The sequence below is a fragment of the Toxorhynchites rutilus genome, chromosome 3, assembly GCF_029784135.1.
Source record: "Toxorhynchites rutilus septentrionalis strain SRP chromosome 3, ASM2978413v1, whole genome shotgun sequence".
Taxonomy (NCBI): Eukaryota; Metazoa; Arthropoda; class Insecta; order Diptera; family Culicidae; genus Toxorhynchites; species Toxorhynchites rutilus.
The window spans coordinates 266,536,829-266,556,201 of NC_073746.1; the positions used below are offsets into that span (position 1 = coordinate 266,536,829).

The window sequence follows — 19,373 nt, forward strand, 5'->3', positions numbered from 1 at the left end:
ATTAAAGATTCATTCCAGAGCATGGATGAAAATTTGAATACTGATTTCTCTGCAGTTGACTGTAGTGATACTGTAGGTTTTTCGGAAAAATATAAACGATCAAAAATCAGGCGAAACACAAGCATTTCCGCTTATGCTCATTAATTCTTTTACATATCCGGTCTTCGCCCTTAGGGAGATATACTCTGTTTCTGGTGGGATTTGGAATGGATTCTATATTATGAACTACTACCAAGCATCCTGTTTCTCACATGTATGGCGCGCAGCATTATTCGACGAGGAAGCATACATGTTCTGGGAGGATAGAATATTGAAGCTGTGTGAAATATGGCGAAGGATTGTGAAACAGAACTATGAATATAAAATTAAGTTTTAATGCTTTGATTGAAAATGATGTTTCTGTTGTCCCTAAAATCGACATTAACTTTTCGGATAACCCAATATGAGCTATCCTGATTTATCCCGATTTTTATTTTCATTCCTCCTGATTATTTTAAATTATAGGTGGCTACCCTTTAATAAGCCATAAAACAAACCTTAAAATGCAATGTTTAAAAATGATTCAAAATAACTTACCTTTATTGCGAACATTGAAATGATGACAGATAGTTTTTTCGCGATTGCCAGGAATGGTACAAAGGTTCCAATACCGCGTAGTAAATGTACCAATCATTGGTAGGGATGTGTATCGCATGTGACATTTATTTTACATACTGTTAGTAATATGTACATTCTACTAATGTTCGCATTACTAAAGATTTGGTAACTTATTTTAGTAATTCGATTCCTGGGTGTAGGGCCTAAAGTTACAGTTCTAGTGAAATGGATAGTTCTTTAGCATAGACACAAATAAAGATATAATTAGAACAGTTATAAAATCGAATTTATTTTATATTTAATAAATAGTTTATCATTCTCTAAACATGGAATACCATTTAAACTAGCATGGACATTTTGACTAGTTGTACCACAAATAACATGTAACTCGGAGATATTTCCTTGGTAAGTTGCAAACATAGAACCAACAAATATTGTGTAAATTATGAATTATTTTATGAAGTTATTACGCTCAACTCAAAAGCCAACTAACAAAACTTTCTGGGCTCAATTAGTTTTGAGCATTACCGAACCGTCTATATAAATTTCACCCTTCATTAAGCGGGAATATTCTATATGAATGTTAGACTAGATGGAGTTCCGGGAGGTGAACCTTGCTAGTTCTCTCCGGAGCACCGCATCACCATGTCGGCACTGGACCACCCAGTGCAAATTTATGAACAAGTTTTAGCATACGTTTGTGAAGGCAATTTCAGACATGCATGGTATATATGCGCTGTTCGCTTTGATCCGTAGAGTAATTTGTAACAGATATGCACCATTACTTGTCGAAATGTTTCTTGGGATTTGATGAATACTACATGTCTGGCGCCGCCTCAAAACATCTGCGATAGTCAGCACTGGTTTGGACATTTCAAAGTTGGTCTCCAGCAATCTAGAATTTTCTATCGGAAACCTTGTATTTTATGCGTTATTCCCCTCTAATCGAGATGATAACGCATTCCAAGTTGAAGCCGTTCAAACTATAAAGGAGTCAAATCATTTATTAACGTCGGGCGGTGGCAGCGGCGCGTTATCTTCGTAGATCCACACCAGCCGGCTGTATTTATGGTTTCGTTTAACAATTCTAGCCTTATTCTGGTTGTCGCAACCATCGCTGCTACTGCTGGATGTGCTTTCACCGAGGGATAACTTGGCTGATAGGCATCTGCTTTCCAGGTCGACATACAGTTGCTCCAGCTGATCGTTTACCAGAATTGGCTGAGTGAAAAATATGAGTGACTATTAGCGAAAATGTTCCTAATCGAAATTTGAAAATACCTGATTCAGTTTTTTTAAGGCAGCCAAGTCGGATTCCAGTAAGTTGTTCACGGATTTTTCGCCTAACTGATACTGGTAGATGAGTTCCTCTGTTTGACAAACGTTGTCGAACCAGGGTGGATCAGTTCTTCGATTCTTGAGCACAGGATGACTTCCAACGGTATCCCAGATCAGTTCACTAGGATCCAGTACTGGTGTCCTCCCTGAGGAGCTATCCGTATCTAGGAAACTTGAGTAGAAACTGGAAAAGCTTGATTCGTTGGTGTCATCGATGATTTCGCTTGATGTTCTCTGCCCACTTGAGCGTCCTTTCCTCATATACTCATGTTGGAAGTTGCTGTTCATTCTGGGATCTTTCCTAGATGATTTCGAAACAGCCTGGAAAGATTCATTGAGTAAGTACTAACAATAAAGAAGATATGCAATTTTTTCCTACCCGATTGGCCATCGAAGTGTGTGCATTGTGTGGAATTGTACATATGGTAGAACTCTGGGTTGTGTGGAACCACGCGTTGTGAGGTATTGTGTATGTTTGAAGCATAGAAGGCAGTCGATTGAGAACGGAGACCGCCGATGAGTATACAGCCGAGGCACAAGACTCCATAGTGACGGTAGGTTGTGATGACGAGGGTTTAAGAGGTATTTGTGGTTGTGGTGGGGGTAGCTGAAGTTGACAGTCGCCAGAAGTATTCGGGCTATGCTGATGTTTAACAGTTTTATGAACGTCTCCTTCCCAGGAGTGTGCGGAGCTTCGTTTAACTCCATGTGCTAATTTTGCGTGTGCTTTATTTAGTGGACCTTTCTTGTTCTTCTCTGTACCTCGTGCCATAGACCGCATTTTTCGATGTCTCTTTAACATTACATTCTGCATGTCTTCATTGTGCTTAGAAAGCATTTGTTCTGTCAATGTTGGAAGCTGAAATCCATCCGATAAATTCTTTATATTATTTGGTATATTTCTAGTAATGTCCATTTGATTGTTGCTTTCCGAGCTCACATTTCCTGCACTGCTTCCACTTCCTTCGCCGCTTGCCCAGAATTTTTGATTAGGACTTGCATTAGCTTGATCTTCGATGGTTCCCGTGCTTGTCGAGCCGGAAGAATCTATTTTAAACGTTTCTTTGATGTTCATCACAGGGTGGGTGTCGAAAAAACGTTGGAGATTATCATTATAATTGAGCTGATTGTAGGACGGTGATGTATCTGAAGAACTTTTGCTCTCGAAATAATCATGATGTGGAGATATCTCGCCAAGCATAACAGAGACTCGCTCTGAAAAAGTGAATTCGGATTCATTCAATGCATTGTTTTTACCTTCTGACTGTGTAACTTTCTCTACCAGCTCCTCCATAAAGGAAGCTATTGCCTTACAATGCGTCAGAAAGTCTTGCTTAACGGTACACAGAGGCTTTGCCACTAGTCCGTTCAACAATCGCAAAATTTGCTCCTCTATCGATTTGGCTTTTTTCAACAGCTCTCTGGGGAAGGAATATGTGTTTTGCCAACAGTATGGCGATGAAAATACGTCAGGATTCGCTGGACCTTCTATTATTTGGTGTCTTCCAACGACAAACTCTAGCTCACGAGAGCATGGATTAACAAAACTGGTCCATTCGGTTTTCAGCACGACGTAGTCGCCATTTTTCACCAAAAATCGGTACGGTTCACTCACGAAGGACACACCAGCTGTTTGCCCTTTCAACATTACAGTTTCATAAATTTTCTTCAGAAGTGGCATATCTTCGGGATGGTATAACTCCATTATAGAGCGGCCTAGAATATCTTGCGGTAGATATCCGGTCGATTCGACAGAGCTTTCATCGACATAGCTTAAAATTCCCGCATTGGTATGACGGGTACTGAATTTTAACTCTTTTTCATTCAACTGCTCATTTGGTGCAGTGTATACGCTTTTGATTGGAGTTGCAGAAATTATTAGCAGGTTGTTTTTACCAGTATTCGTAATGAACTCATTGTACCCAGTAGGTGCTTCATGGTAGGTCAGTACTAACCGATACGGTTCGTAACTTACCGCAGTCTTGGTAACGCCGAAACCACTACTTCTCAGCCCTCTGTATTTGCGCAACGATGCGTACAATGAGTTTTTTTGATTCTTTTGATTGCATTCGCCAACGGGTATGCTCACTTTGGAAGTGATTTGTCTAGCAAACGACGCTCGATCATTGGGATGGACGAAATCAAGAAACGATCGACCCAGCCACATATCTTTCGGAAAACCTATACAATGTGTTATGCCCGGCGTTGTGTACAAAACTACGCTGTCGTATTCCGTGATGACACAGTAGAATCCCTCTTTATTGTTAGGTTTGGGGGTTGCCGGTGTGATTGACCCACCCAGCTGCTCTCGAATACTGACCTCTACTTCTGGTTCATGGTTTTCTTTCGGAGAAAGTCCAGTGCAACGGCTTGGTGAAAGTCGGGGAGGGGTTATCGGTATTCTGATAGATTGATGTATTTCTGACTGATCTATCGGTGATTGGTCCTCTACTGAAAATAAATGTTCATATTTAAATCGATAATGTTCAATGGTTCATTCTCGAGCATCGTTACCTTCAACTGCATGATCTTGGTTTTCAATGGTTGCTGTAACTACGTTTGCTGCTTCCATTGGACTCTGGGGAGCTTCCTGCTGATCGGCAGCGGATGATACGTGTATTGAAATTTTACCCTCATCTTGACCATCGGTGACATCGGAAATGCAAGTGAGTTCGGATTCATTCACCACCACGGAATCGGCAGAATTTTTGAGCTTCCTTTTACGATTCTTGTCCTTGATGCGTTTCGCTGGTGGTTGTGGCGTAGCGGTTGTTCCGTCCGGCAGAGCACTTCCCTTGCCATTGAAACCGCTAGTGCCAGACCAGTTGCTGTGACGGGACTTGGAGCTGCCGCTGGAATTGGATAACAAATGATCAATTTTAGAAAATATTCATGTTTAATGTTGAATTAATAATGGACCATCATTAGGCGAAATCTGTAGAAGACCCTCAAAGGCTGTTGGAAGCGAGAAGCAGTTTATGGGGGGTGCTGCCATACAGATGAAACACAAATTTCTGCATAACTCCAGAACTAATCAAGCAAATTGAGCCAAATTTGGGATGTGATGGTTTTTGGGTACGAGAAATGTTTCTATGACAGTATAACACCCCTCCCTCCTCTGAAATGAAATTGGTCTTGGTTCGAAAGTGTAAATGGATTTTATTATGATAAAACGCACAGTAAAGAAACGTGGATGTGATAACGAAAAATAAATGTTGGGCAGGACGAAGTTTGCCGGGTCAGCTAGTATTGATATGAATCATTTCGAACACTCAAGTTCCCATATAAATTATTTTTATGTACGTTATCTATATTCGCGGTATATAATTTATTTTTTGACATATTAACCTGATGTAGACTAAGACGCATCAATCCTGATACTGACTGTTTAAATCCGTTGCTCCGTTCTTGAGTTGAATCGTGAGGAACGGACATCAAATCATTTTTATTTTTATCGATCAAGTTTATAAATACATAGTCACCTGCAATTGATTTATTTGAAACTCGTTGTTGAAAAAAAAACAATATTTATTTGAAGTTCATTGTGAAAAACATAAACATAAATGAAACTTAACCGCTATTGAATTGAATGCATGGTGAAAATTGTTTATTTTTCTTCCTCATCTTGGATTTCGGTTTTGAGGATTCCGACGCTTTATCTTGGAGCGCTGTTGCTTCGTTGCGCTGTTTTGGGGTTCGAAGAGACAGACGATGGTTCCTCATGACGCTAGAAGGCCAATCCTTTCCTGCCAGTTTTGCAACTTGGTTGAATTCGTGCTGGAGATTGTGGCTTCCGTAAAATCAAACGACAGTTGCCTCAAATCTTTGAGAGTCGCACCATAGAAAGCTTTGTCCAGTTCTCTGCAATGGTTCGCCAGATCCTCAGACTTCTCACTCGTAAATACTGGTGTGAACCGCTTTAGGTGCTCGATGGCACATCCCAGCAGAAGTAGAAATGTCAATAAAAGAAGATTCAAATAATAAATCACTTACTGATATAATCCTCTTCCTCGGAGCTGATTTAGAAATAACGAGGTCTGCCGCAATCCGACGCTTCGAGATTCCCTCCCGAAGCCTCTGTCGGCCCGACAGCATTTCTGGAGTGCTTTTCTTCGAATGAGCTTTCTTCTTGTGGATCCCGTTAAAAGTTTGATTAAAAACATTTCATAATTTTTTTTGAGAGCAAAATGCTGGTGCGAACTTTTGCCCCACAGCCACTGCGCACCTTTGCCCCATAAGCCATTTTTGAACTAATCGAATTTTTTTAAAAAAAGCTCTTGGACTTTTTCATAGAAACGAATACGCACTATCATCTACCATCGAATGAAGGATTCCTTGACGGTGTAGTTTCGAACTTTCCAGTTATTTTAGGAATTAAATCGTCATCCCCAAAATTGGAAAAAATAGATCAAAACATCGCAAAACTCTTTTTACCTCATAACTTTTTGCCACTTTCATGAAATCTATCATGTTTATATGTGTGAGCTGCAGGTGTAATAATGTATCAAACGAATGCACTGTTGTCGAGTTTTTATGCTCGTTTTCTTCAAAAGGCCAATGCGCACTTTTGCCCCGCACTACTCAAAAGATCTAAAAATGAGGTCCAAATGCGAAAAACATATATTTTAGCATGAAAATTATGTTTTATCATCATTCAACTATTTATCTGTGAGGTCGTGTACAGGTCGTGTGAAAATCATGAGCAAAACAAAAGAGCACGAGCCTACACCTCAATGATAAATTCCGGGAAGACCTATAGATTTACTTTATACTATTTACTCGTTCACGCGGATAATCAGCACCGCGGATCATCTGCTCGCGGATTGAACGACCGTAAAGTGAATTTACGCGAGTTAGCTGAGGCCTCAGGCATTTCAAAATAACGACATGAAATAGCGATCAGCGCGATGGATGCCGCATTTGCTGTGTGATTCGCGTTAGTGATTCAATAGTCAGTTTGGCGTTATTGAAGCGTAATCGAGTGGACTTCTTCCGACGTTTTGGATGAAACGTGGATCCATAACCACACTCCTGAGTCCAATAGGCAGTCTGCACAGTGACACTGAGGCATATTTCGAAGACTTAGACGTTTCGTACTACAGGAAGGTGTTGGAAACTTGCTATACCAGGTCACTATGTCGAGAAATAAATACAGCTTTGTCCAAAAAACGATTGTTTTCCTTAAAAATACCAGGATGAAAGCTGGTTGACAAGGTTAATTAAATTTGTTGGTTAGCAAAAAATTGTGTCAATCCATAAAATCTTTGAAAAAACTGAAAGAAATCGATTTTTCATTTCTTCCCGATATTTTTGTCCATTCCCACCACGCACATCAAGATAAAAATATGTTCGTGAAATATTCCAAAAGCTGAAATTTCATTCTTTAAAATGTTGTGGTGGTGGTAGGTGGTGATAATACGGACATGTTAAAAAGAACTTCAATTATATCTCTGGAAACTCATGTTTCCCAAAACTTTCATGCATTTTCTTGCATTTCTACATACTGTTTTTCGACCTAATCGGCCAAATGTTTTACAAAAAAGTGTCGATGTTTTTTACTTAAATTAAAACAGACCGAAAAGTACAACATTTTTTTCGATGCGGGTAATATGGACATATATTGTGGGGAATATGGACAGGTTTGTAATATACGAAGCGAAGAGGTTTATCGCTCGTGAGAGGAATAATTTTATTCAAATAAGGTCTGAACTAATCACGAATGTCCGTGAATTGATGAAAAAATCGAATTAATCCACGTAGAAGTGGTATTGTGCTTTTCAGCAGTATAAACGGACAAACCCTCAACTGTTTTGCTTTTGGTTCCAGTCAGCTTCTAAACAGCCCATCTCACTCCCACTGACAATTGTCCGTTTCACCCCACCAGTACAATTATTTTAATAATTTAAATTTTCCACTCACAAACCACAAATTCTCTTTTCCGTACAGAATAGAATTTTGGAATTAAACTACTCAGGAGGTGATCTGGCGTTGTGGTAACATCCATGCCTCTCACGCTAAAGGTCACGAGTTCAATTCTCACTTCCGACATTCTTCCAAAAATGGAAGTAAAAAGTGACGAACCAGCCAAATGAGTTGAAAGTCACTATAATATAGAAAAAAAAATTCAACTACTCAAAATGCTTAATATCGAAACCGCAAAAATTACAGCCACACGCGGAATCATCTTTGATTTTCGGTTTTCGTTTCCCTTTTCGACTTTTGACCAGTATTCATTGCCATGTAGAAGGTGTTCTCATTAACAGCAATTACAGACAGACATTAACAGAAGCAACATCTGAATTTTGCTTCTGCAGTAGAAGCAAAAAAATTCGAAATAACGGTTCAACTTCGACCATATTTATTTTCGACCAGGTGTCATTTCCGTACGAGCGATTCCTACTGAAATCGACAAATGACAAAACATTAGTATTCTTGATTAGAATGAAAGCTTGAATTCCGTTTGGGTTGGAGGAAATATGAGTTTTCCACAGTATTTGGGAATTTTTGACTCAAGTGTAATTTTTGAAAAGAGCGTATCGATTTTAGAAAGAAGAATTTTCGATAAATTATATTTCAAAAACTATGAGTCGTACCGAAATAGTTTCTTAGAAAGAGTTATACAATATTGATGAAAAAAAATTACACAGAGAAAAAAAATTAGTACTCTTTTTTATTTAATTTAATATCTTAAATATCGTAAATACCTATTTTCAATTTTTTTAAATTTTTTTCATATAAATGTGCTTCCGTGGCCGAGTGTATAGCGTCACAACTAACATGCCGGGTGTTTGGGTTCGATTCCCGTTCTGGTCGGGGGAATTTTTCGTCAAAGAAATTGCCTCCGACTTGCACTGTGGTCACGCGTATTCTAGAGCTTGCCACTCAGAATGCATTCAAGGCGTGTTATTTGGCATAGAAATCTCAACTAAGTACTAATAAAAATGACGCAAGTAATACTACGTTGAGACAGCGAAGTTCCTCTAGGAACGTTAGTGCCATTGAAGAAGAAGAAAATATAAATAGAAATCATGTAGAAAATTGAAAAAATAAGTCCAAGATGGTAAAACTATTTTGACGAACTTATGGAACGTCGAATTTTTATGAATATTCGAAACATCAAATTTTTGTATGTTGGCAATGATTTTTAGCCACAAATCAAGACAAATTATGAATCCTGTTATGAATCAATGTGGTTTAAAACAAAAAAGCTCATTATCAATCTCCTTCTAAACACAGCCATTTTCGAAATATTAAAAAAAATCTAATTTATTGTCTTTTTTATAGTAAATAGGCCCTTTTAATATGTTTGTCGTGTTATACCGTCATGTTCATGGAATTTCATGAATTTGCTTATAATTTCCAAGAACTTATGGTAAAAATATATGTTTCGGAGTTACGTTGAAAAACATTTGAAGACATGTGGGTTAATACAAAACGTTGCGATATTAAAAAATCTTCTTTTTATCTCAATACAAACTTTTGACATATTATTCGTGTTGCACAATCAAAACACAAATCGTTTTTAAAGTAGAATTGAAATCCCAGCCACACAAATGAACTTCGTTGATTCAACCGGACGTTAATTAATTTTTGGTAATTATTTTTGTACCCATAACGTCCACATGTTCTATGTTCCACAAAGTTTGTCAAAAATAGTTTTACCATCTTAGACTGATGTTTTAAATTTTCTACATGACTTTTATTTGATATGAAAACATTAAAAAAATTAATAAAAAGAACATATTGCAAATTTAAGGTGTTTTTTGTAAATAAAAAAAGAGTACCAATTTTTTTTCTCATTGTATATTTTTCCACATTTAAACATCAATACTCTATGACTCTTTCTAAGACACTATTTCAGTACGACTCATAGTTTTTGAGATATAAATTATATAAATTATATATACGAGGGCAGTCCGATAAGTACTTTGCCTACAAAAAAAACATAAAAATTGGAAAACGGCGATTCATTTCTCAACATAGTCTCCTTTCAGCTCGATACACTTGACCCAGCGATGCTCCAACTTCTTTAATCCATCTAAAAAATACGTTTTCTCGAGGTCTGCAAAGTAGGCCTCCATGGCGGCGATGACCTCCTCATTCGACTCAAATTTCTGCCCGGCGAGTGACTTTTCGACCGATTCCGTTGAAATTTTGACAGTAGCCGTTTACGAGAATGTACTAAATGATAAGTAATCTCTCTTGCGATACTGACACCATCGGGAGAGTCTAAGTACTTTTCGTACCGCCCTCGTAAATAAAAATGTAAGGCTAAATGTGTTGCAAAGCGCTAAGCCCGAAGAAGGAATCGTCCGATTTGAGTCATCTTTATTTTGATGTATTCGTCTCTGCCCGTAGATCAATGTTATGGAGATAAAAATCGAAAAATTTGCGAAAATTCGGAAAATTGATTTGCTGTAAAATTTTTATTATAACGCTAACATTGAATATCAGAACTCACAATAATGCATCGAGTAATGTAGCAAAACTGGTGGTTATTTCAATATATTTTATGTCATCAAAATAAATGCAAGCAAGAAACCGGCTGTGCGCCGCAGGGATGCCAGGTGATTATTTTCAAATGTCTTCACATGGTACGATAAAATGTCTTCAAATGTGTTCACCAGGGTTGCCACATATACAGAATATTCTGTATTTTACAGATTTTTCGTCAAATTTAAGATACAGAATCTGTATATACAGAATTACAGATTTTCAGCAAAAATACAGCATTTACAGATTTTTTAAAAATTCTAAATATTAAATTTATTACAGTGCATGCATAGATACCTTGATTTCTAAAAATGTTGAACGCAACGCAACGAGATGGTTTTCGTTGGGGGCAATTGTTAAGCGAAATGTTAAGCGGTGTGTAGAGCTACAATAATTATTTTCGTTCCATGTTAAATATGACCATTTCAGAAAGAATCTACAAATGATCGAGTCTTATCCTGATATGCGGAATAGGCGTTACGAGTGTTATTGTCTTTTGTGTAGAATTTATGTGAATCTGGATTTCCTACAATGCTGCTGATGGGAACAAAACACCGTAACAGAGTGGGTATCGAAGACATGAAGTGTGCTTTTCGACAACGTTCTCAAGAATCACGATTTTGGCGGAAATCGTTCAGGCGCAGGTGCCATACTGACTTGCCAAGCTTTATATACCTTTTTTGTAATCAGATAACATCATAAGTATAACATCAAATGTATCGCGAATATAACTTGAAAACCGTTCGTATTCTTATATCACTTTACTGATATTCTACATACTTTCTTACAAAATACTGATAGGGGTGAAGCACTGGGAATAATTTTCGTAAAAGGGGGAATTGAGCAAAAAAGGTTGAAAACTATTGGGTTAAACGATCCTATGACTAAATAAAAAGAAAGTTCTCAATTTTGCGAAATTTATAATGAGATAAGAATGTTATTGTTTGATTGATGCATCAATTTCCTCAATTGTTTGAAGCAGGTAATACACAAGGCTTGAATAACGAATGCGAGCTACTCAAGACGAACCTCACGGAGCAAAAATTGAGTGACTCAGATATGACATAGTCCCAACTGTTGGATAACAAAAGGTGTGATGTGAAATTTTTGTATCCATTGCTAAGATCGTGTTTAACCGTTTAAGTGCGGAACAAGTTTTGTTAGCATATGCCAAAAACGCGGATGAGCATGGATATATTTTAAAAAATACTAAAGAGCTTAGATAACTAATTAGGTCACAAAAGTTGCATTAATAAGAAAAAAACACATAAAAAGGGAGGTTTATAAAATTTACTAACATAAACTCCCTTATCTATACATAATTTTTTTTTTAAATAATGAAAAATAATATTTAAACAATTTCATTCAAAATTATGGTTTGCTGCACAAAGTGCGTGAAGTCCTCTTTAAAAAATGTCTCCGAAAGACGAAATCCTACGTTAAGAGGTGCTAAGTCAAAATGATAACATGGAACAAGAATTAATTTTAATACTCGGCGTGATCAATTTTTTTTAACTGGTTAAGTTGAACAGCCGTCAAGTTGGCCATCACTTTCCGGGCTTCCCATTTCTTCAGCTCACTCTTCAACACACATTCAGAAATTCCACAGAATGGTTCTGGACCAGTGAAGAGTGAGCTTAAGCCGCGTCTTGAGAGTTCATCTGCCCATCTGCCCTGCCCTTTTCCCTCTATACCGTAATGGCCAGGAATCCAGTATAGTTTTACCGAACTTATCTGACATAGTTGCCGTAAAAGGCAAATGCATTCCCAGATAATTTTTGAACAGTACTTGATTGCATTGAGGGCTTTAAGTGTTGCTTGACTGTTTGAGAAGATGCAAATGTTAGCATGTCTATATTTCCTTTTGAGGCAGACATTTAAACATTCTATTATTGCAGCGATTTCTGCCTGAAAAACTGTTGGCCAGTTCCCCATAGCTACAGAAATTTTTATTTCTTTTATTATTATTTTTAGTCTTCTTAGTCTTTGGGCACTATACAAGTGAAGCATAGGTTATCCTAGGCCTCACAATTGCAGTGTAGACCCCCATAACCATTTTTGGTTTATGGCCCCATGTTCTGCCTATCATTTTAGAACATGCCCATAGGGCAATGTTGCATCTAAGTGTGCGTTCCAGTTTAGTTTAACTACCAGAATTACGCCTAGATAGTTCACTGAAACGTTGAATTTTATTTCCTCTCATCCAAAATTGAGAGACTGCAGATGCAGATTTTTCTTTTGACGTGGGACTACGTCTAACCGGAATATATGGGGGGGGGGGTGTAAAATGAAAACCTAAACACAGAACATGCAGGAAAAAATGAAAGATTCCGAATGGTTATAACTCGAACATTTCTTACTGGATCGGGAAGATGTTTGCATCAATTGAAAGGGAATATTTCTACGCATCTATCGCCATTAATAAAATGTTATTTTTCATTAGATAAACAATTGAATAACTGTAAAATGTTAAGCGTTATCTAAACGCCCTGACTTCCTCGTTTTGATTGGCCCGGTTTATGGTTTCCCCAACACAGCCATCAAAACCAAGCAGCCTTGGGTTGATCGGCATTGCAAATACATGAAAAAGGGAGAGCTTTTGTTCCCACTGAAATGTGATCCCTAACAGAGATTTGAAAACCAAGGTGGCTGGAGGAAATCGACATTGCAAATACATGCAAATAGGGGATATTTTTGTTCTGATTGAAATATGTTTCCCCGACACAGACTTCAGAACCAAGGTGTCTGGGAAAATTGGCATTGCAAATTCATGCAGATCTGGGGTATTTTGTTCCGACTGAAAGGTTTTTCTATAACACAGACTTCTAATCTATGGAGCTTGGGGAAATTGACATTGCAAATACATGCAAGTCGGGGCATTTTTGTTCCGACTGAAATGTGTTTGCCTAACACAGACTTCAAAACCAAGGCGTCTGAGGAAATCCTCTTTGCAAATAAATGCAACTTTCGTACTCGCTTGCCTTTGTGCAAACTATAATATGTTTCCCTAACACGGTCGTATAAACTTGGAAATTAAGGAAAATCGTGCAGACACTTAAGGGAAATGAACTTTCAAGTTTGAAGCATCCATAGTATAAAAAGTCTAAGTTGAAAGCTATTGAGTCATGTGTTGAGGTCTTTTCGGATATAAGAACTTTACACATCGGGATCACTTTTAGGACTGCTTGCTTCTCGTTTATTTCCTTTTCTTGTTGGATCGTATCGCCTCATTATCTACCTATTCTGTTTGGCTGCCTATCCGAACATTAAACATACCTCGATGTGTTTATGGAGTTTCTACCCATGCGGCTGTATCCTAAAATAAACATGACGAGGCGATAACGATCGTCTGTACCATATGCCTGATATGATTCTGTGAGACGAACCGATCATAAACATGTCTCACTATGTTTATGGATTTACCTCCCACGAGGCTAAATCCTAAAAAAAACACGGCGATACGATAATGATCGTTCGTACCACAACAGATGCAAGCCGGTGGTACTTCTGCAAATTCGCGGTTCGAGAAGTACGTACACTTGAGAGACACAAACTTCAGAGGGAAATGTAAAATAAAATAATCGTTTGATAGACTTCCGTTTACATATTTTGTCCTAGGGATCATACCAAATGTTGAAGGACTGTCATTAAATTTACTTGTAATGAAGATGTAATGACATAATCTATCACAATGCTTGAATTGACCTTACATGGCATTTGTTAAATCTTTTTACTCACAAAACAAACATATTGAATTCAACTAAATTCGGAAATTGTTTCTTTCAATCAAAAAATTAATCAATACAAACAAATGAATGCTAAGCTAAGATAGTCCCACGTCAACCTTGCGGTTATATCATAGATATAACCCACTTTTTGGTGAAAGGACTGTGACTGTGGATTTGCTTGATTGATAGGCAAACTGGTATTCAAATAAAAGGCATTTGGACATGAATACCGACTTTATGTATTCATGTAGGGCTTTCTCCATAGTTTTCAACAGTATTGATGATAAACTTATTGGCCTGAATGATTTTGGGAGTGATTTATCACGTTTCCCAGATTTTGGAATGAAGACCACTTAAACGAGTCTCCATATGGAAGGAATATGCTCTTGTACCAGACTTGCCTCAAAAATCTCGATTAGAGATGGAATTAGCTTAGATTCTTCATCTGCACGTGCGGTTTTGTATGGTTGAAAGGATCTCACCGCACTTTCTATTCTGGCCCTCGCGAAAACCAATCCAGCAACTATGTTTGCGACTTCCTTTGCACTTCCAGGATACATTCCAGAGCATTTTATGTCTCGATTATAGCTAGGATTGACATCAGAATGAACAGATGTAGATCCCGGGAAGTGAGTTTTCATCAGTAAGTCTAATACTTCTGAAGGAGATTTTGGGAACGAACCATCGTCTTTATTGAGGGAACCTAGCCCGTTCGAGTGGTCTTTTGCAAGAGTCTTACTTAGTCTTGCAACGATTGGGGTACTTTCAAAGCTTTCGCAGTTACATTTACCCAAGATTTTCGTTTAGATCGTCTTAGTTCTCTGTTATATTCGGTTAGGGCGCTATATTGTGACTAATCCGAATTAATTTTAGCTCTGTTGAACAGTTTCCGCGCTGTTTTGCGAAGCCGCTCGAGCCTTTTGTTCCACCACGGAACGTTTCTTGTCGAAGAAACTCTTTTTAGTGGACTATGAATGCGGTGTCAGTTCGTTCCATCACTCAGGGAATAAGTGATAGTCGCACCAGGACTTTGCATATCCTCCCACGAAGGTATGTCTTCCTTTATGAAGTTCCTTACCTTTTTTGGTTCAGTAGACCAAATCTCGTTAGGCATAACAATGCCCTTTCCAAGAGCCCGCAGTCTTCGCTGAATTAGTGTACTGCATTGACATAGTAAATGTTCCGAAGTTTCAGATTCGAAATTGCAGAAACTACAGTTATCATTTTCCAGTTTTCCGATTTTTTCAAGGTGATACCTGCTCGGACAGTGTCCGGTGAATAGACTGGTTAATGTACTCAAATCTGGCTTATTCGAGCTGAGTAGGTTACGTGTTACTCTGTTACAAGGTGTAATGAATAATTTGGATTGTCTTGGTGTTGATAGAGCCCTCCGGTTGGCTTGCTAAGAGATCGGCTTTTTCATTATCTTCTATACCGCATTGACCAGGCACCCAGTATAGATTAACTTCGTTAGTAGCCGCTAGTTGTTTTAAGGATAGAATACATTCCCAAACTAGCTTTGAGTAACATGTGTATGCTTTTACTGCATTAAGAGCTGCTTGGCTATCTAAGAAGATACAGATTTTGGCATACCTGTATTTTCTAGTCATTGTACATGTTAGAATAGCTTGTATTTCTGCTTGAAAAACTGTAGGCCACTGTCCCATTGGAATTGACATGTCGATTCCTGGTCCAGTAATCCCAGCTCCCGTAGATTTACCAATTTTAGGTCCATTGGTATAAAACATGAGTGATCCTGGACAAGTTTTGGGACCACATACTTCCCATTCGTTGCGATTGAATTCAATCACTTTGAAGTTAGTCATTGTTTCCATCCAGTCTTCATTCGTGCTTACTATAGTGTTCAGTTGATAATCTTTCAGGATTTGTAAATGCCCTGTGAGATTTCCTTCTAGAAAATGTTTTATACGTTTCAGCCTAAGAGCACCTTTTTCTGCTTCAAGTTTCTGCAGTTGGTGCAAGGGTGGAAGGTATAAAAGAGCATCTAGGGCTTTGGAGGGTGCGTTGGGCATTGCTCCAGTTATTGATTAGCATACCAGACGTTGTAGTTTATCGAGTTTTTTCTTTGAATCACGATATTCTCTTTGTGCTGTCAAGCCACCATCCCATTCGAAAATAATGTGTCTGTGTACGGACAAAGACGCCTCTTTCGAAACGTGCCAGTTGTGTATTTTCACAGAAATTACCGGACTGCATAGTGTTAGGTCCAGGACTTCTTGTCTGATAGCGTTTATAAACATTGGTTCATTGCCTATTTTGGCAATGTCAATGTTATGTGAAGAGAGAAATTCTAAAAGACATTCACATTGACTGTCAACTCAAACCATATCCATATACTAATTGTTGAAAAGGTATGTAATCGCAAAACCTTCGATTTGTGAAGTGGTCGTTTGAAAGATCTAGGTTAATTTATTGTATAGTATAGGCCCAAAATAATCCAAATGCAATGTAACAATCAATCGAATTTTCAAGCGCAAATGAACTAATGTCTTCTAGAGACAATATGTATTCAGACCGCTTCGTTCGCTGAGACTAAAGCCCTACATAACATCTTTTAAAAATCCACATAAGCTATCATACTGAAATGTCTTCACAAAATCAAATGTCTTAAGACGGAGACATGTCTTCAAACCTGGCATCTCTGGTGCGCCGCAAATTGGAAGAGAGACGAAATGGCTGGAAAAGATTGCCTGACTAATATCCAACAACGATGAGAACTTGAAATTTTCATTAATTTTTTTTTACTTGACAACGTGATATTTTTTAACTGTTTGTTTTGATTTAATTCATTAATTTTTAATCAAGGAAACTTCTAATGATAAAACGCTTATTATTTGCTCAAAAATAACATGCCTATTATTGACCAACTTACCCCGTGTGTGGGGCTATATAAAAAAATACACTATAAGAATATTTTTTGTGCATTTTTAATATTTTATGTTCGGTTTTCTAACAAAGATAAAGTTCGGTCTGCACGAGAAGCGTGTGACAGCTGTTGCGCTCGACCTCGAGCTCTCCGGAATAATGCGATGCTACGATTGTCCGTACAACGCACGAATTGTTTGGAGAGTTCAGCGGTTTTCAGAGACTTTTTAACAGGAAGCCAGGCTTCCTCGTCAGAGATTCAGTTCTTTTTTAATGAACACACGGCCATGTGATTATTGTTATCAACATAAGATTAAAAATTTTCTACATGAATAGTTTAGGATTTAAAACCCAACCGGCCACAGTATTTATCAATATGGTATAAAATTATAACATAACATGACCATAACTATCGCGAACATGAATACCGAAACTGACCGAATGAAACATTTTCCCAAAACGAAAAAGGAACTGATCGTGCATAATCCACAATTTGTGACTCAACCGACTGAAGGAAATAGAAAGAGAGCAGTCCGTACCGCTATATGTTAGTATAGTAAGAATACCTTTGAGGACTTTTGTGATACAAAACCCGAGGATATGTAGGTACATAACAGATGCTTTTGAATCATGAATTTGCGATATTTTCAGATTACATGTTGCGCCACTACTAACGATTGTGTTTTTGAAAGCCGCAGATAATACGGATGAAAATTGAAATTATTTGGCTAATGACAAAAAGTTGGCATTTTCAATCCATAAAATCTTTCTTCTTCTCTTCTCATTTTTTAAACAAGCAATAAGTTCAGACATCCTGTCCTGCGATTTGCCTGCAAATAGGACGTCCTACAGTGTGACTCCATTTTCTTCCGCATCCCGGTTGCGAATCGTGGACTTGAGCTACTCTTAGATTTAAAAACGATCAATACACATTGAAACAATAAGTGTTCCCTGGATGTATTATGATTCAAGATAAACATGTATAGGAAAAAGCTAAAGCAAACTATTGTACGATGAACAAGTGTATAAGTCGTACGCATATCTACTGAGTTTTTCCGTGTATTCGTAATGCTCACTTAACCCTTGGTATTTCATACGTGTTTGGGTAAAAATTAAAACACACTGTGAATGAGACTTAACTGATTTGGGCTTAATGAAATATTTGTGCAAAGCTCTATTTCCTAACATACATATTTTATCACGTTCACTTGATATTAATCTAGACAATGATACTTCACGTCGACTCACCTGCGTTGGGATTGGCTGTTGCTGCAACTGTAGGAATATCCGGAATCGGAGATCTTTGTGTTATGGGTCGATTCTGTACCCTCTGAGTTCTCCATCATTCTATTAGCGAACCGTGAACTGTATCTATGGTAGCGCTTTGCGCTCTTCAGTGTTACAATAAACTTGATGTGTCTCCAACTTTCCGTTTCTTGCCACATACACGATTTTTGGATTAATGTTTTTCTTTTTTATCACTTGGTGTGTGTATATATAAATATAATTTTTTGCACTGATCGTTCTACTTATAATTGTGTATAAAACTTATACACAGTCAACTTAGTTGTCACAATTTTGCGGTTTCCTCTTCTCATATTGCCTCGTCACATATCGGAGAACGAAATAATTTATTCAATCTGTTCGCTTATTTGCTTGTGTAATAACTATTCCCACTACACAAGCGGTGTCATATTTAACTTAAGCGCTGTATTGACCACAAAAACACACTAAAAAACACTGCAAAAGTTTTCTCCTGGAAACCAAATTATTCGTTCATTTAACAAGTAATTCGTATCTATTATAAAGATCACTGTTTTATTTATTCCTTGCTCATACACTGTTTTCCGCTAGTGTTGAGCGTTATTTGTAAAAGTTAGCAAGGATGTAAATTCCAATCCGAGCTAGGCGACCGGTAATAACTGACTGATTGCAAGCGGTTCGTGACAAGCTTCAGCTAGACTAGCAGCTCTTACTAAGGTTATGTTATGCCTTGGCAATCCACCGATGCTCCCAGTTTCCTCCCCGGGTGCGCTCTCCAGGCTGGGTATACACATTTCGAGCCACGTGAGTTTCGTAACAGAGTTAGCTCTGGCCGCATGTATAAGGTCTGCCGCTAGATGGAGGGGTGCTGCAGGGCGTGCCATGCAACGTTATCTAAATATATATCCAATTTATTTTGCGCTGTTTTGTAGCCTGTTTAAATGTGGTAGGGGATGGGGATGAAAACATTGTAAACAATTGCCAGAAAATTTACGGATGCAGCAATACGTTTAGAAAATATATGAGTGGGTAGTGAACTGGATGAAAAATCCTTTGTGGAAAAATAAA

General features: G+C 37.9%; 1 protein-coding gene across 2 annotated transcripts; it reads right to left on the minus strand.

The window, feature by feature from the left end:
• Positions 1-884: 884 nt before the first annotated feature.
• LOC129773657 (period circadian protein) lies at positions 885-18,986 on the minus strand. 2 transcript variants are annotated; one of them, XM_055777300.1, is made up of 5 exons: positions 18,291-18,986; positions 4,450-4,787; positions 2,315-4,383; positions 1,879-2,256; positions 885-1,818 (listed from the first exon to the last, which is right to left on the minus strand). In XM_055777300.1, exons 1-5 carry the CDS (start codon positions 18,485-18,487, stop codon positions 1,597-1,599), a joined length of 3,204 nt encoding a protein of 1,067 aa, XP_055633275.1. In that variant the 5' UTR covers positions 18,488-18,986; the 3' UTR covers positions 885-1,596. The 2 variants fall into 2 exon arrangements, with proteins under 2 accessions (XP_055633275.1, XP_055633274.1); XM_055777299.1 differs by having other exon boundaries at positions 2,315-4,386.
• Between the last annotated feature and the right edge of the window lie 387 nt (positions 18,987-19,373).